At 40.3% G+C, this 17,179-nt stretch overlaps 2 protein-coding genes across 2 annotated transcripts; both read left to right on the forward strand.

Moving 5' to 3' along the window:
• The first annotated feature begins 59 nt into the window (after positions 1–59).
• Positions 60–5,384, forward strand: wdr82 (WD repeat domain 82). The gene is made up of 9 exons (XM_050039265.1): positions 60–429; positions 1,365–1,462; positions 2,114–2,180; positions 2,290–2,389; positions 2,506–2,622; positions 2,738–2,893; positions 3,191–3,260; positions 3,477–3,619; positions 5,153–5,384. Exons 1-9 carry the CDS (start codon positions 269–271, stop codon positions 5,180–5,182), a joined length of 942 nt encoding a protein of 313 aa, XP_049895222.1. The 5' UTR covers positions 60–268; the 3' UTR covers positions 5,183–5,384.
• A 563-nt stretch (positions 5,385–5,947) lies between these two features.
• On the forward strand, positions 5,948–15,013 carry LOC126386713 (twinfilin-2). Its single transcript, XM_050039254.1, has 9 exons — positions 5,948–6,361; positions 10,040–10,218; positions 11,668–11,763; positions 11,888–11,992; positions 12,101–12,115; positions 12,256–12,381; positions 13,232–13,382; positions 13,791–13,912; positions 14,347–15,013. The coding sequence occupies exons 1-9, from the start codon at positions 6,265–6,267 to the stop codon at positions 14,512–14,514; spliced, it is 1,059 nt and encodes a 352-aa protein (XP_049895211.1). The 5' UTR covers positions 5,948–6,264; the 3' UTR covers positions 14,515–15,013.
• Positions 15,014–17,179: the final 2,166 nt, after the last annotated feature.

A 17,179-nucleotide genomic window follows, 5' to 3' on the forward strand; every position in this document is an offset into this window, starting at 1 on the left:
TTTCCGATTGATGCGCGTGTCAGACGTTGAATATGCGCGTCACCGAGGTAGAGAAGGCGGTGCTTTTCCCTCCCTCCTCACTCCCGTGGATCAGAAGTATCACAGGCGGGCTTTCGTCGCTGTTTTTGAACCATACTTCTTTAAAATAAGAACGGTTAGCAACATTACAGTTCATATAAATAAATCCTAGATATAATAAGTGACATTTGTACGCAGGTTTAAAGCAAAACGAGGGCCTTCTTCCCCTCAGACACAGACAGAGGCCATCATGAAGCTGACGGACAATGTGCTGCGGAGCTTCAGAGTTGCTAAGGTGTTCCGAGAAAACTCAGACAAAATTAATTGTTTCGACTTCAGTTCAAACGGAGAAACAATTATTTCCAGCAGCGACGACGATTCCTTAGTCTTGTACGACTGCCAAGAGGGAAAGTAAGAGCGGGTTTTGTTCATTATACTCTATTGTTTTTGACGTTAGCTAGTTGCTATGCTAGCTAGCGAGGCCTGCTGCACTGCGACCAGCAGCGGTTGTATGAGACGTGAAATGACTGTATGTAAAAAAATACAGCTGCTACGTTGATTTAGTCAGTTTCAAGTCCCTTACGTTATTAGCCAGTAAGTAATATGCTAAGTAGCCAATGTGGTGTTAAAACCGGACCTCCTTCTATTAAAACTAACGATACGTTGGATGTAACGTTGCCATTAAATAGGCTAGAAATTGTTAGGTATGTTTGAGTTGGAAAAAACCCCATTAGTGATGTAACAGGGCCCGTCAATATCAATGGATCCATCAGTGATTATGAGTAAAAGGTTATCATGTATATCATCAATCACCAACCATTTTGATATTTTAGTAATTGACTAGTAATAGGCTGCTTTAAAGCTGGTGCTGGTTGCAGCTCCTCAGATGTGAACACTTCATAAACATTTGTGACTGATTTCACCGTTTTCTGTCACTTTGTAGTCCAAATAATTAATTAATATTCTAGATAACCAATTAAGTAAAGTAACCAATAATAAATGTAACTGCTATTTGCAGCCTTACAGTAATCTATCAGTAATTTTCTGATTTACAGGTTACAAATGCTTAGCACTATGCGTCAGAGCTCAAAGCAGTGTATTAAAATTGCGGACCAGCAGACAAAAACTCTAAATGTTAAAATCATAAAGATTAAAAACAGAATAAGCAAGTATCTCTGCATACAGGCTGTAGCCTTGGTGTGTTCTGTATTTTTTTGAAATGGTAATAAATAGTAATAATTACAAAGAGAAAACTAGATTATTCATCAGCATAGATTGATGTCTTGTAGTTATTGAAATGCTAACACACTTTCTTTTTCTTCCCTATATTATCTGATTTATGGCAGACCCAAGAGGACACTCTACAGTAAAAAGTATGGAGTGGATCTGATCAGGTACACACATGCTGCAAACACTGTGGTCTACAGTTCCAACAAAATCGATGGTATGTTGATGCACAAATACTTGTTGGTAGTTTTTGTGTGGTCTCGTGGTATGAATAAGTTTCAGGTTGTGTTCAATGTGTGTTGATATATCAAAGGATGAGGAATTCATCAACAAATCAAGTATCACAATGTATTTTTGTCTGTATGATAATGTGGTATTTGTGGTCATTAATTACCAAATGAGGGCCAAACAAGAAGAAATATTTATTGTGCATTTCATTCGGTTGGAGATGTCGTAAAAATACAGGAAAGTGAACCCTTTTTCTGCAGCACAGGAGAAGACAACATTAAAGTTACATCACAATATTAGTATTATCTAAATCTTAACATTGCCGTTGCTGTAGGCTACAGTGTGTAACTGGTTGGACTGTGTTGGATGTGTTCATGACTCCAATGAACCGTTGCTGGATCGGGGGGATACACTGCTCACTTTGGTCTGAGGTAGTTGTTTGTACAGTTTGAGGGTCTGTGATTCTGCCCCATACAGGAGCTAACTGTACAAGTGACTGCCTTGCCCACGGTTGAGTCGACTCATCAGACCTGCCTCTTATCAACTTCATGTTTGGTTATTAGCTTGTTTCCTACTGTTGCTGCTTGTCATGTCTAATGTATGAAATGGTAATTTAGATGTTGTGTTGCGATTCTTTCAGATACTATCCGGTACTTGTCGCTTCATGACAACAAATACATCCGCTACTTTCCTGGACATAACAAAAGGTGAGGACTGGATCTATGCAAGTGTGTCTGTATCTTGATTTGACGTTAAATGGTGAGTTAGGAAGTTTCTCTGTTCTCATGTTTTCCTTTTTTTTGTGTGTGTGACCAGAGTAACATCTCTATCCATGTCTCCTGTGGACGACACATTTATTTCCGGCTCATTAGATAAAACAATCAGACTATGGGATTTGCGGTCACCTAATTGCCAGGTGGGTACCCTTTTTATTCGGTGAGCCTCCACTGGTGTTGCTCTAATATGTAATATGAAATTGTAAAAGAGGGATATAGCAGACTCTGACCTTCTCTTGTTATCTGTCAACTTTAGGGTCTGATGCACCTGCAGGGGAAGCCAGTGTGCTCCTTTGATCCAGAGGGTCTCATTTTTGCTGCAGGAATAAATTCAGAGATGGTTAAACTTTATGATCTGCGGTCGTTTGACAAGGTACAAACTGTTTATATGAGAGAGGGACTATTCATTATGCATGCATGTCTAATACTAAAAGTAAACCACTTTAATTTAAAAGGAGTTAAATATTTATAATGCCTCTTATCAACAGGGTCCTTTTGCAACCTTCAAGCTTCAGTACGACCGGACATGCGAGTGGACAGGACTCAAGTTTAGCAATGACGGAAAACTCATTCTTCTTTCCACTAATGGTGGAGCCCTTCGCATCTTAGATGCTTTTAAGGGTGCTGTGCTACATTCCTTTGGGGTAAGAGATGACTCATGGACACACATAATGTGCAATTACCTGAAAGGAAAACACAAAGACATATCCAATCTAAATGACAGGGTTAAGACAGTGTGTCAGTGAAAACTACAAATGTTTGGAAAACACACACAGTCAACTCACACCTGTTCAATGACACTTTAAAACAGTGAAGGTATTTTTTTGTGTTATCATTTATGTTTTACATAAAAATATGAGGATTTGAAAACACACGGTTCACTGTTGCAGTACTGATTTGTACAAAATAATTGCTCATGGATGCTCTTCATGCACCTGCAGGGCTACAACAACAGTAAAGGTGTAACACTGGAGGCATCGTTCACTCCCGATTCTCAGTTTGTCATGATCGGTAAGTTAAAAATCGCCTTTTCTCTTTTCATTTCTGTAGTGTTGGAAATTGATTCATACATTATGTCATGTAAGGCAGAACCACAAATTTAATACAATATCTATAATACCGTTCTTTCCGCAAATTACAGTATTTTTAAAGATTCCAGGACTTTGCCATCATATTACAGAGCCCGTCAAGTTTTTATGTAATGTTTGTTTCCTTCATATATTTCAGGCTCTGAGGACGGAAAGATCCACGTGTGGAATGCAGAGAGCGGAATGAAGGTGGCATTATTAGACGGGAAGCACACAGGACCAATAACCTGCCTGCAGTTCAACCCCAAGTTCATGACGTTTGCAAGTGCCTGCTCCAACATGGTGAGTGTCAGATTTTGAAGTTGCAGTATGCTGCATTTCCACTGCAACAGCACATCTCTTTTCTAATCAGAGTTTTAACAGATCCTTAAAAAGTCTTAAAAGGTATTGAATTCATTAATCTAAAAAGTAAGGCCTGAATTGGTATTAATATGTCTCAATTTTTTTAAAAGTCCTAAAAATGTTAAGAAATGGGAAGTAGCATTTTGTGAATGGTATTTTTCTGACCTTGCATTGTAAAATCTCAAAATAATTTACAGAACGCTTCTTGCATTAACATCTCACAGATCAGGACTCAAATTTTGTTTCTGTCTGGGATGATTAGAGCAGAGGATTCACTGTGTGCTAGCTAAATGCCCCTGCACCCTGGATGACATGGGGAGGTGCAACCAAAATTGACGGTTAGACCAAGATTTCACAGTGTGGTTGAAATCGATACAAGGCAGTGCATACAAGGCTTGGTTTGTGTATGTAAACAGTTTTTCAAACTCAATGCAATGAGAATCAAGGTAGTGAAACCCCAAATGCAGAGTGAGAAATAGAAAATCCCCAACAAACTGCAGGTATTTCTCAGTTTTATGTTACAATAAACATGTCCCCAACCCTAAGTAATAGAAAGTCTTACATCTAACTTGCCTTCAGCTGTAGGAACCCTGTCTACTGGACTCAGTCTTTTATGGTTTTCCATTAGCAAAAGGTGCTAATCGTAATTAGTTTCTGGTGCTTTTTCTGGTATCACCTCAGTCGAAGTTCCAAGCAAGCTGAGCAGATACTAGAAGGTGAGATTTAAACACTGCAGATCACTGATTTGTCAGAGAGAATTGTCACTACTGCGACACGTGACAACCTACACAATCCCACCATTTTAAAACAGCCATGCTACCATCAGTAGCGACTGCAATGTTTTTATTCACTCCACCCAGATTTTTAAAAATGGACAGCCCGCAAAATAGACCATCCATAGTTGCTGAAATAAGGATTCAGTGGGTGTTGTACTGAAGAAGGGGTCGTAATCCCGCCTACACTGAGGGGGTTACTAGCTACAGTGGAAAACAAAATATAGAAAAACACACCTGGTACCGAAAGTGAGTTCAGTCAAGCTGAACCATGCAGTGGAATTGAGGCAGAGTAGATTGATGTACATGTCAGCCATCTTAGTTGTCTTGGAGGAACTTTGCAACAATAACATGTATTTAATGTGATCACTAAAGTCACAAAATTCCTGAACCTATCTTGTTTCTTCTGTCACAGTATTGCACTGTTTTGTGACTTAAACACTGATGACACCATCAGTGACTCAACCCCATATCCACACACTTGATATAACTATGCTGTGTGTGTGCATGACTGTGAGCTTATAACATGACATGATGAGTCACGTTTTCAGTGTTCTAATCATCTTCCCCTGTCGGCAGATGGGGAAGATGTAAAGCAAGACAGCGTCAAAGTGAATTAGCTATACATATGTCTTTTAGTTCAAGTAAGAAAAAAGGTCGTTACGTGACAAATTAATTTGAATGCTTTCTCATCTTTCAGGCATTCTGGCTCCCGACCATCGATGACTGATGACAAAAGAGTGAAGGAAGGCTTCTGTTGAAGGCCAAAGTCGCAGTGAGCAGCAGGGGTCAGCACAGCCGGCTCAGTGTATATTTCACAGGAAGTGTGACCCACTAAATTCAAATTGTAAATAAGTAGTTTGCAGAAACAGAACATTTGTCTATTCTTTTTTTTATATATTTCTATTTAACATTAAAACTTTTCTTTGTAAGATGTTGGTTTTGTCGGTGTATTATTGTGCTGCGTGCACGCGTATTACACAAGTCGTGAAGAGATGCAGTGTTGCAAGAATTATTTATCTGAATCAAGCATGGAAAAAACTGTCAGCACGACCAGGTGATTTGTGATAGGAAAAACATCTTACACAATCTGTTGACCATCATGCCTGTCATGTGTGGAGTAAGATGAGATTGACGAAGTTGAATAAGTTGGGTAAACTTTCCAAAGCAATGTTCCCGCTATATCCCAAATCATTGTGATGTGTTATTCATACACAGCAGGATATTTTTTCGCTCAAACAGTACGTGGTAAAACTAAAAAAGCCCACTTCTCTGTGTTCCCACTTCTCTGGCCCAAGGGTTTTACCGTCCCACCAGTAGCTTGTGACAATACATCTGACTCGAATTGTTCCTGGCCCAGAAGCTGGTAATTAGGTTTGCAGGTCACAGTGTCTTCCTCCACTGTAGGCGGTGGTGTGTGGTGGGGGTGTCACAGGCCAGTACCCAGGCCAGGACAGTCAGTCACTGGGAGCTAAATTTGGGAGAGAGGTGATCAGGTTCCCTGTCTGTGTACACATGATACTGTCCTAGTTACTTGAGCGATGCCCCTTCTCACACTGTCACACACTCTCAACGAGTCCAGACACACTCAGCGATCCTCTCCTTCAGCAGTCAGGACTGTACTTAGAAGAAGTAGAACAACGTTAAGGACATATTTTTAAACAGGCTCCTCTGGTTGGACTTTGTGTCTCTTGACTGGACTGAATATTTGGGCCTGGTGCTGCGGCGCTCCAGTCCTGCCTGTCGCTTCTTGTCTGTCTCTCGACACCCCTGCTACAGTGCTTGGCGGGAGGAAGAGACTGCTGACCCGCCATGTTTCTCGCACTAGTGGTGACGCCAGAGCTGAGGGAGTTCCTGGCCAGGGCAAGAGGTGGAGCAGTGCGCCTCATCAAGGTGCGCATCCAAGACGGTGAGTGACCCAGGACGGTGTGCAGTGGAGCAGTCAAACACTGGATTGAGATGAGTGATATAAATCCTCCATGACATTAGTTGTCTGTATCAAATACATAATGTTTGATCGTTTAACTTAAAGTGTACAGTAGGAGGGTTGGATTAAATCTGAGCAAACATTTTAATCTGTTGGGCAACGGTCCAGAGCCCGTCACATTATAATACTGGGACTCAACAAGTCATTGTCATCTGGACAAACAAGGTTTATCTAAAGATGCATCCTCGATACAGTGGTTCAGTGTTTATGAATTTTGCTCCCTTAAAATGAAACATATCTACTTGTGACCTCTGATCACACATTATGGTCTTGATAGGGACTTGAGTTGAGCAGGTTTTAGAGATCTGTAAAGGGTGAAAGTATCCATTGTTCACAATAAAAAGTAGTTCTCCTTTCTTACCCCTTAAATTATTAGATTTTCTTGGGATGCTTTGAGGTATACAGGTTCGAAACCACTACTTTATAACATCTGTAGTGGCCTCAAGTGGCTCAGAAAGTTTTCAAACCAGCCATGTCGTCTCCTTGTCACGAGCTGCCAACTCTTTGTTCTTAAACTATTCACCCGTGGTTTTCAAATGTAAAGTTACAGTTTCGAGGATCTCAGTTTTGTTCTCTCTGACTGCACCGATGGCAATAAGCAGAAATTGCAGGTGTATTTTTGGATCTAATTTCTCAGAGATCCAAACAATGTTGCCTTTGTCACTTCAACACTTTCTCTCTCTGTTTGGCCCCTGTAACCATTCACTTGCAAGAATTGCAGAGACCAGACACAAAAAAAACAGTATGCTGCTTCACACACAAGTGAGTTGAAGAGCGGGTCTGTTGCATTAGCTCTGCTTACCCTCTCTGACAGACCAAATTCACGGGAGATTTTTCCCGGGAATGTCGCCACAGACACCCAGTTCCTAATACTTCAAATGTGAGCACTTTCATCAGTGGGCCAAAGACTCAATATCCATTGTGTTATCTCATTCAGCTATAGATAGTGACTCAAAAGACATTTATTTAAATTAAAAACGTCAAGATTATTACTTTGGGTTACATTTAATTTTACTTCCTCAGCCCTCTAAAACATGTTCTAATGAAACTACTGATTTCAGTTCATCACCAGTTTTTTCCTCTCATGTATCAATTAGCCTGCGATTACATCAGAGTTACAGCTGAGCGCACAGTCATGTATTTTTGTGATAAACTGTTATGGGTGGGGGAAAATCGATGCAGCATGGTATCGCCTTTTGTGTGATTATATTGTATCGTATCATAATGTCAAGTACCAATATTTTTATTATATAGACTATTGATGTGACAAATACAAATGAAAATTTTGGTGGCCTACTGGAATAACACACCAAGTTTACTGGTGCCAAAAAGTTGCTGAAGTGAGATGGACAGACTGAAAACTCACCTTATTAGATAAAACAGATGTTGACAATGTTACAGACAACATAATTTACAGTTGAAAAAAGGTAATAAATCACACAGTATTTTATTGCAGTATTCAGCATATTGCAGAGTAAAATCACAATTGTGACTTAGGTATCACGATAATATCGTACCGTGGATTCTCTGGTCATTCCCACCCGTATAAACCATGTTGTTTACTGAACGACATAAAAGATTTTTAACCCATTTCTCAAGTTGTGACGATATTTCCTCATGTGGGTGGTCAGAAATGTCATCTCACTTTGTTTCTTCTACACAACACACACAAAAAAATAATTTTGTATAATAAATTAGCAGAATACAGTGTCACATCAGTACAGACTAATATAATGACTTAATATATTTTTTGTTGTTTTTCAAATTTTGTTTGTAAAAATTGATGAGGGACATGTTATTTCCAGCTACTGTTTTTGTTTGGGTTAAAACAGAATATTTGTTCATCCAGATGGTTGGAAGATCCTTTTAAACATTTTGGAAATACCTTAAGAACAGCATTAAGTGTTGCTGGGTATCTATTTTAATTTAATTTAATTTAATTTTATTTTATTTTATTTTATTTTATTTTAGTTTAGTCATTTATTTTTTCAGAAAAGTTGTTGCTCAGCTCTGTGACTCAAGCACAAACCGTGGCTTCATGTCAGAATAACCTCGAGGCATCACACGTAGACGTGTCTTGGTATTAAGGGATCACAAACAACAAACAAAGTTGCTAAACCCCGGCTACAGACAGGCTTTATCTAACTTCTAGGAATAGAGTGGCAGCTGTGTGAGAACAGACCTCCAGTGTGTCAGCTGAGCAGCCCATGTGAAAACTGGTCAGTGAGGCAATGGGTCTCTAGGTAGGAGATTATGGAGGTGGACTGATATGTCGGTGAGGTGTTTATATCTTGTTTTGGTATCTGACGCTGTAATCTGATTCGTGACAGATGCATTCTGGGGCTATCTTTGTGGACTGTGCCTCTCGCATCAAATATTTGCTCTCATATTTGAAGCATTGATGTCAACAGATTTGAGCTCGGTGCAAAAAGAGCGTCAGGCCCGTCTGACTTCCTTACTGAAGCACTGTGATCTTCCCCGGGTGTCACTCGGCTATTTTGAGCGGCATGTGACGTGACATGGTGGCTTGCTGCTGCTGCCCGGTGACACTCGTGTTCGTTCCAATGTCAAAAGAGAAACAAGATCATTCTGGTTGATTTCATCACCGCTGGCTTTGGTGTGCCACTTGGTTTCCTGTCACCAAACTGTCCCTTCATAACTTATGCCTCATGATTAATTACTTAAACTCTGAGGCAAAGAAACCCACAGTGAGTTATTAACGTACAGTTTAACACTATGGACCTATAAAGACAGGGACTGAGAGAGAATGGCTGGTGGAAAGTATGTGAGCGTGCAGAGCCGGAATGTGTTGTGGCTCAAAATAGCAACAAGCCCCAAGAGACAGTCAGGAAATCCCCCTGCACCCCACAAGGACATCAGACTTTAGGTTTATGTGTTGCAGAGCAGAGTCAGAAATTAAACACACATTAATCTTTGCCTTCTTTCACCACAGCACAGGGAGCAAACAGAGAGAGCAAACACTGAGACCTCATGGACTCTCAGATGAGGTTTGCAGGCTGAGTTTATGAGTTTACACATAAAGTTCATGATCAATTAGACTTCATAGAGCTAAAACACAAAGTCAGTTAATGCATTAGTCAGAAAATGTTTTAATAATCAACCAAAAATGCCAATTTTTGTCCAGTTATAGCTTCTCAGATGTGAAGATTTGTCGCTTTTCTCTGTTTCATAACACTGTAAATGGAATACTTAAAATTTGGGCTACAGATGTTTGAAGGTGTCACTTTGGACTCATTTTATAGACAAAGCCTTTAAAGCCTATGTAATGTAAAATGTAACTGTACTTCAGTCAAAGGAGTGAAAATATAAGGCTCATTTAAATTCAAAAAATTAAAAGAAAATAATAATTTAGTGAGCAGATTTAAGCATGATAGAGTTGGGAATATGAATAGAGTAACATTTTGTCTGATGTCCCTCCAAATAGGTCATGCATGGTGTCAATGTTTGGCTCAATGAGCAGTAATCCTCCTGCATGTAAATGATTATTGTCCATGACTGTGTCTGTGTGCTCTGCAAAGGGCAGGCTACATATAGGAGGGGGGGGTGAAGGTATGTGATGAGTACTGGTCTGATTTTCAGAGCAGCTGGTGCTGGGGGCCTACAGAGAGCCGGAGAAGAGCTGGGACCAGGATTATGATCGCTTCCTGCTTCCTCTCCTGGACGACCAGGAGCCCTGTTACATCCTGTACCGCCTCGACTCCCAGAATGCACAGGGCTACGAGTGGATCTTCGTATCGTGGTCTCCTGATCAGTCTCCAGTATGTCGTACCACATAGTCTTAATTCTGCACAACATACTGAAGATATATACACATTGCTGCTAATAAAGAAAGCCTCAAATGTATATCTTTTAGGGAATTTAAAGGAGTATTCCACCAATTTAGTACTGCATTTCAGTATGATTATGAAATTCTGCACACTACTGATCACATTCACTCACTTTACTAACGTCATATTGGTCCTCAGACAAGATGTGTACAGGTATCAGTACCATATGTACAGGTATGTTAACATAGCTCTGGAGAAAAAAATAAAATCAAATCTGGGGGCGCCCATTAGCTCAGTGGGTAAAGTGGGTGCACCATGTACAAAGGCAGCGTTCTTGCCACAGCAGCTGCGGGTTTGATTCTATCCCACAGCCCTTTGCTGCATGTCATGCCCTCCCTCTCCCCTCTTCACACTTTGAAGGCAAAAGCCCCCAAAAATTAATCTAAAAGAAAAAAACACTAATCTGCACCTATAGTACCTCCCTGGATCCATACATATTAAAATCAATGAGGTCATCTGATTGTAAAGACAACCATACTAGAGTATTGTAGTTTTAATCAGATATAAAGTAATAAAATACACAAGGAAATATAAATGTAGGAGGGATGTAAAGATATGTATCTTACAGTAGAAAATTATGAGAACATTGTAATTGGCTAAGTTTATTAATATTGTGAAAATAGCTATTACAAAGAAAACAGTATTAAAAAAACAGTGAAGAAAGGCGAATATTGTAAAAAAAAAAAAAAAATCTGTGAATGATCCAAAAAAAAAAACATATCTGAATTATTACAGTAATAAGTTAGATGTCAAATAGGGTAGAATAAGATAAGAAGATAAGAATCTGAATATGATACAGAGACATGGAAACCTAAAATCTATGAAGGTTATCTTAGTCGTGCACTAAAAATGCTGGTTCCTACATTTCCCATCATGCAACTCAATACTACCTTTCATATGTGAGTGTCTTTAACACTCAACAGCCACAGTTTGTATCAGTTTCAATTACTCATGGCATAATCCAAGATAACTCTGACGACATCATCAGGGTTGTGATGATGTCATCAGGGTTACAAGTTACAGCGCAAAGACCAGAATCTTGTCCTTATCTTATAATTTGTACTTAAGTATTTCCACTTAATGCTCCTTTACACCTCTATTCCATTACATTCATTTGACAGTTTTAAGTTATTCTGCAGGTTCGAGTATTTAAAAAAATCAACTTGTAAATGATATTTTATTATTGTAGATTAAGATAATCAGCTGTATAAAAAGTGATTAAAATGAGCTCCATCTTTACAGTTGCAACATTTAAGTGATGAACACATGAATGCATCCCTAATTATTTATTACCATTTTGTCTTGAATTTTTAAAATCAATTTTCACTTGACTGAAACATATACACCCAGTACATATATTTCCCCCTCTGTTGGCTGCAGGTGAAACAAAAGATGCTGTACGCTGCCACCCGCGCCACAGTGAAGAAAGAGTTTGGCGGTGGCCATGTGAAGTATGAGATGTTCGGCACAGCTGAGGTCAGACATATTTACAGTCACTTTACTCTGCAGTGACAGACTGTCTTGTTTTGCTGTGATGGCGTGTTGTAGAGGTGTTTGTCCCGTGCTGCCTGTAAAGGGCCTCTTGTCTTTGCAACACTAGGAGGACATCTGTTTGCTGGGCTACCAGCGCCATGTGTCATCCTGCTCAGCTCCTGCCCCGCTCACATTAGCCGAGCAGGAGCTGCAGAGGATCAAAATCACAGAGGTGAGAGGTCAACATGCTCTCAGCAGTGTTGTCATTGTTGCATGTGCCAGGGTCTAATACAACTTCCTTAATTTGATGTTTAACTTATTGTTGTGGTTTCCTTTTCAGGGCCGGGTTAAACAGGTATGTATGAAGGGGTGGAAAAAAGAAAGACACAGAGGATTAGAGATCATTTATTAAAATACACTTGTACTGCAGCATGGTAAATGTAAAGCTGTATTATCCCATGAAAGACTTGTGTGTGTGCTTGCTGCCCCCTGCAGGTGAAGACAGAGATCAGCGTGGAGAGTAAGCACCAGACACTTCAGGGCCTCGCCTTCCCACTGCAGGAGACGGCCAAACGAGCCCTGCAGCAACTCGCCCAAAAACGCATCAATTACATACAGCTGGTGAGTTGATACACGTGGAGGCTCATTCATGCCAATGTGATGTTAAAGAATATCCTGTGAGTCATTATAATGTGAAACCTTCTCCAAAAAGTATCTCAAATAATGAGTTAAGCCCAACCCATCTTCTCCCCCGTGGCCCTTCACCTAGTTTGTGAGTGCACGGGACTGAATAGTGGCCCTTCAGAGGGGAGCCACAATGGCTAGAGGTTGAAATGTTAAACTAGGAAACGAGACACCAGCACTGAGTATCTATGATAGTGTCTCTGAATAATGAGAAACAATACAAAGTCAGAATTTTGAGAGTTTCTCATTATTTAGAGACACTAACTTATTATTTTTGAGATTGTAGCTAATTGTTTTATGTATTTCTATTATTATTTTTGAGAAAATGTCTCATTATTTTGAGAGTTTCTTATTGTTTTGAGATACCAACTCATTATTGTAAGAATGATGCTAAATCATTATTTTGAGAAAGTCTGTTATTATTCTGAGGTACCAAGTCATAATTTTGAGATAGTTAATTGAGGCACTGACTTATTCTTTTGAGGAAAAAGTGTAATTATTTTGTGACTAACTCATTTGAAATACTGAGTCATTATTCTTAGATATAAACAAATTATTTTGAGAAAGTTTCTTCTTATTTTGAGGTATTAAGTCATTACATTGAGGTACTAAATTATTATTTTAAGATACTAAATCATTTTTAGAGTAGATATAGGCTTCCATATATATGTGTGAGCTTACTAAAATGACAGAGAGACAGTGTCAGTGTTGATACATTAGACTTCTGATGTTTTACTGTGAGAGAAACAACACATCCTGTACACTGTGCATTGTGACTGTGTTTCAGAGGTTGGATGTAGAGAAGGAGACGATCGAGCTGGTCCACGCCAACCCCACAGAAACTCGTGATTTGCCCCGCAGGGTTCCAAAAGACACTCCCAGATATCACTTCTTCCTCTACAAACACTCCCACGAAGGAGACTACCTGGAATCTGTCGGTATGTCACTGATTCCCCGTACTCTGATAATCCTCTTCTGTTCACATCTGCACAAGCACGCGCAAAGAGATTTATATCTGTACACCTGGACTGCAGACACTGAGAGACACTGAGAGAGAGGGAGAGCAATAGTGCAGCTCCTATCGTCTACATCAGTGGCTCCCATTTTGGGTAGTGAGCCCTTAAAATTGAGATAGAGTTGCATGTGACTTGTCATGGAAAACAGCCTTGTTGTTGTGTTTTGTTTGAATAAGTTGTATCCAGTAAAGGCTGCATTTAGAGACCAGTCACCCTCCAGTACAATCTGCGGGGGTTATGTCCACAAATTTCAAACCACTAATCTGCAGCAACATAAAACATTCACTTATAATTCTCATAAATAGTCCTCTTCTCTTTCGCTGCCTGCAGTGTTCATCTACTCCATGCCAGGATACAGCTGTAGCATTAAGGAGCGGATGCTGTACTCCAGCTGCAAGAGTCGACTACTGGAGGGAGTGGAGAAAGATTACCATTTGGAAATTGCTAAAAAGGTAACAGATGGATAGAGGGATAGAAATTACACAACACAGTTTGATGGAGGGTTGTAGCTGACAGTGAGACAACTGAGGTCACGTTCTCTGGGTTTTTTCACATGTTGTTGGTATTTAGAGGCAGAATTCTGTGTTTTTAGACTCACGCCACATCCACAATAACGCACTTTAAAACAAAAGTGTCTCTTTCTTAGCCGTGTGGAGGACTGCAGATCTCAGTGCTGGAGGACAGACTTTATAGAAAATATATCTGAACTTTTGATAAATAAAGTGCGGAAAAATCCAAATAACTGACAACTAATATACAAGGGTGCATGACCTCAGTGTTTCTAAAATCTTAAGTACAGTACAGGCTGTGCGCAACCTCAGATTTCATGGCCTAAATTCTGACTACTCCACTCATGCTTGTTCCCTTTTTTTGCATCTCTGTGCAGTTGGAGATTGATAACGGAGATGAACTGACAGAGGACTTTCTGTACGACGAGGTCCATCCCAAGCAGCACGCTCACAAACAGGCCTTCGCTAAGCCCCGCGGCCCGGCAGGAAAAAGGGGGCACAAGCGCCTCATTAAGGGGACAGGAGGGACCATACAGGACAGCTAGGACGCGGACACATGTCTCCCATAGTTGAGTCTGCAGTTCCAGCCCTCTCCCCATTTGCCCCCAGACCCACTAACACCTCGTCAGGCCCGGAGGAACGAGCTCAGTGATGGATTTCCTCTGCTGTTTGTGTACTGAAACACCTGTGCTGTAGAACTAATGTTTTTGATGAGAATATGCTGATAAATTATCTGACTCCTACAGGCAAATAAATATAAAGACATATATCATTAATCAATAAACAGAACGGTTTATTGATGAGCCTCCTTTTAAAGAGTCAGGCTGAGACCCAGACAGATGGCTTTGTTATTGTGAAGCTAATCTGTCTGGGATCTGCAGTTTACACTGTAATAATAATAATAAGAATAGACTTGTAATGACTTGTAAATGCGTAGTGAGATGTTTCAGTCCTCATGTCCGGCCTTCAGTACAAGTTTTGTATCAACAATGTTTGTAAGACAATAAGAAAGGAAATTCCAATAAATTTTGTTTATACTGTGGTATTAGACCTCCCTGGTACAGATTTGTGTATTCTTTATCCAGCATGGAAATATTTCCTGTCACATGTCTGTAAATGTGCAACACAGTTAGGACGCACTGAGCGTTGTTTGTGGCCTGTTACGCTGAGATGCACATGGGATAATAAATCTCGCATTAAAGAGGCTTTAAATTAGGCCGACAGCTGTACATTCAGGCATCCAGACGACAACACCCTCCTGTCACAGCAGTGTGCGGCGATTGAAAGACAGCACTGTGTTGACTTAACTGCATGAAAATCAATTCAGGAGGAGCTCAGGCCAGCGTCATCTGAGAGTACAGTATGAATGTGCAACCACGTCTGTGTCATCAAACAAGATTCCTAGTAACAAGAACACTTTAATAACCGGTCACAGCTCATTTTGGCTAATTCCTTTTTGGAAATCGCTTTGGTGGTTATCTCAGCTGTTAGATAATAATCCTCCTCTGCTGTGTCTGCAACATGCCTCTGCAGAGCCTGCGCGGAACTGGACTACAAACTCAGGGACCCTTTATAGGCTGGTACTAATGATGTGCACACACCTAGTCTCACTGTTAGTAGGTTAGTCAACTAATTGGTTTTAACGCTCTGAGTTGACTAAGAAATCGAATTAGTTGCATTTATGGTCTTTTCTATAGAGAATGGTGGTGCTCATTAATGAAGCTAATAGTCCAGCTACAGTCATGCTAACGGCTCTGCGGAGCTGCACAGGATACTGCTTTAATCTACTATAGTATAGGCCAAATCATTGTTTTGCAAGTCACAAGTGAGTCTCAAGTCTTTGCACTCAAGTCCCATGTCAAGACTGACAAGTCAGAGTCAAGTCCCAAGTCCTTCACTTTAAATTCAGGGTTTAAACGGGTCATAATGCGCAAGCTAACGTGCTAGCTTGTATACTTTAATTCCCTATTTGTTGACCACTGTGTAGTTTTTGTACATGAACAAAATTATCGTTGGTCTTGGTTTTTCTGACTGGCGCTCAGTATCGTAACGTTAGTGCTTCGTGGTTGTCTTCTGCAACTTGACCGGATGCTGTCGGATCGATTCAAACAAAGTAGATGTTGGGAATTTAGTGTTAGCATTGTGTTAGTGTTAGTTGACGGTAGTGCAGTAGTGCTTTAACCTACTATAATGTAAGTGTCATAAGTGTGGCCAAATCATTGTTTTGCAAGTCACAAGTAAGCCTCAAGTCTTTGCACTCAAGTCCAAAGTCAAGTCCCAAGTCCTACACTTTGAGTTGAGTCCTTAACAAGTCATAATACGCTCTTCACCAGATGTAATGCAGTATTAAATTTATAAAACTCATGAATACTTTTTAAAATTCTGCATTTATTTAGAAAAAAAAGTTTGTTAAATAGCTACTTAGCTGTGAAGCTAATATTAGCTCGCTGCAAATCCCTTTTTTGACCACAGTGTAATTTCTTTAAGTGAACGAAATTATCTTTGATGTAATTCTTTCAAACTAGTGCTCGACATATCATTCTTTATGGCTGCTCCTGCAACTTGACTGGATGCTGTCAGATCGGTTCAAACAAAGAGGATCTGGGGAGGTTATGGTGCGTTCCAGGCAGGCTTTTGAACTTGTAAGTCACGACTTCAAGTCACGAGTTACGACTTTGTAGCGTTCCAGGAAAGTTACGGCAAACTGCCAGTTACTTCCTGTTTAACGCTGAACATGGCGAACCGTTTGTTTGTGCTTCCCCATTATTGCTATCGCCAAAGGTACCTGCTCCTTGCTCATTTGAGTGAAACGGAGGAGGATAGGGTCACAGATGCTATTATAGGCTATTTTTTACGTTATCTGTGTGTTTGGAAACGTATTTTGTATTGATTTATTCTTGCACTAGAAACCAGCTGTTAGAGCGGCTGCCAATAATGCGTTAACATTAGGGTTATTTTATGTCTATTTCGCACCATGTATCACCTGCATCAACACCGCATCCATAGGGCTGCCATTGTTGTTTAGAGGAGTAAGGTAATTGGTTTACAGGGCTGTGTGACGTCAGAAACCGTAACTGGGAGTACATCGATCTGGTACGAGTTCACGGGTGGGAAGTTACGGGTTTGACTGCCGTTCCAGTGCACTTTCATGGGTTACAGGTTGTGAAAACACGAGTTACGGGTTGCCTGGAACGCACCATTAGTATCGGG

Source organism: Epinephelus moara, chromosome 24 (genome assembly GCF_006386435.1).
Source record: "Epinephelus moara isolate mb chromosome 24, YSFRI_EMoa_1.0, whole genome shotgun sequence".
NCBI lineage: Eukaryota > Metazoa > Chordata > Actinopteri > Perciformes > Serranidae > Epinephelus > Epinephelus moara.

Coding starts and splice junctions, on each gene's coding strand:
- wdr82 (XM_050039265.1), top strand. CDS start 269: ATGAAGCTGACGGACAATGTGCTGCGGAGCTTCAGAGTTGCTAAGGTG. Junction 2,623..2,737: donor ATCTGCGGTCGTTTGACAAG/GTACAAACTGTT, acceptor TCTTATCAACAG/GGTCCTTTTGCAACCTTCAA. Junction 3,261..3,476: donor TTCTCAGTTTGTCATGATCG/GTAAGTTAAAAA, acceptor CATATATTTCAG/GCTCTGAGGACGGAAAGATC.
- LOC126386713 (XM_050039254.1), top strand. CDS start 6,265: ATGTTTCTCGCACTAGTGGTGACGCCAGAGCTGAGGGAGTTCCTGGCC. Junction 12,382..13,231: donor GCATCAATTACATACAGCTG/GTGAGTTGATAC, acceptor ACTGTGTTTCAG/AGGTTGGATGTAGAGAAGGA. Junction 13,383..13,790: donor AGACTACCTGGAATCTGTCG/GTATGTCACTGA, acceptor CGCTGCCTGCAG/TGTTCATCTACTCCATGCCA.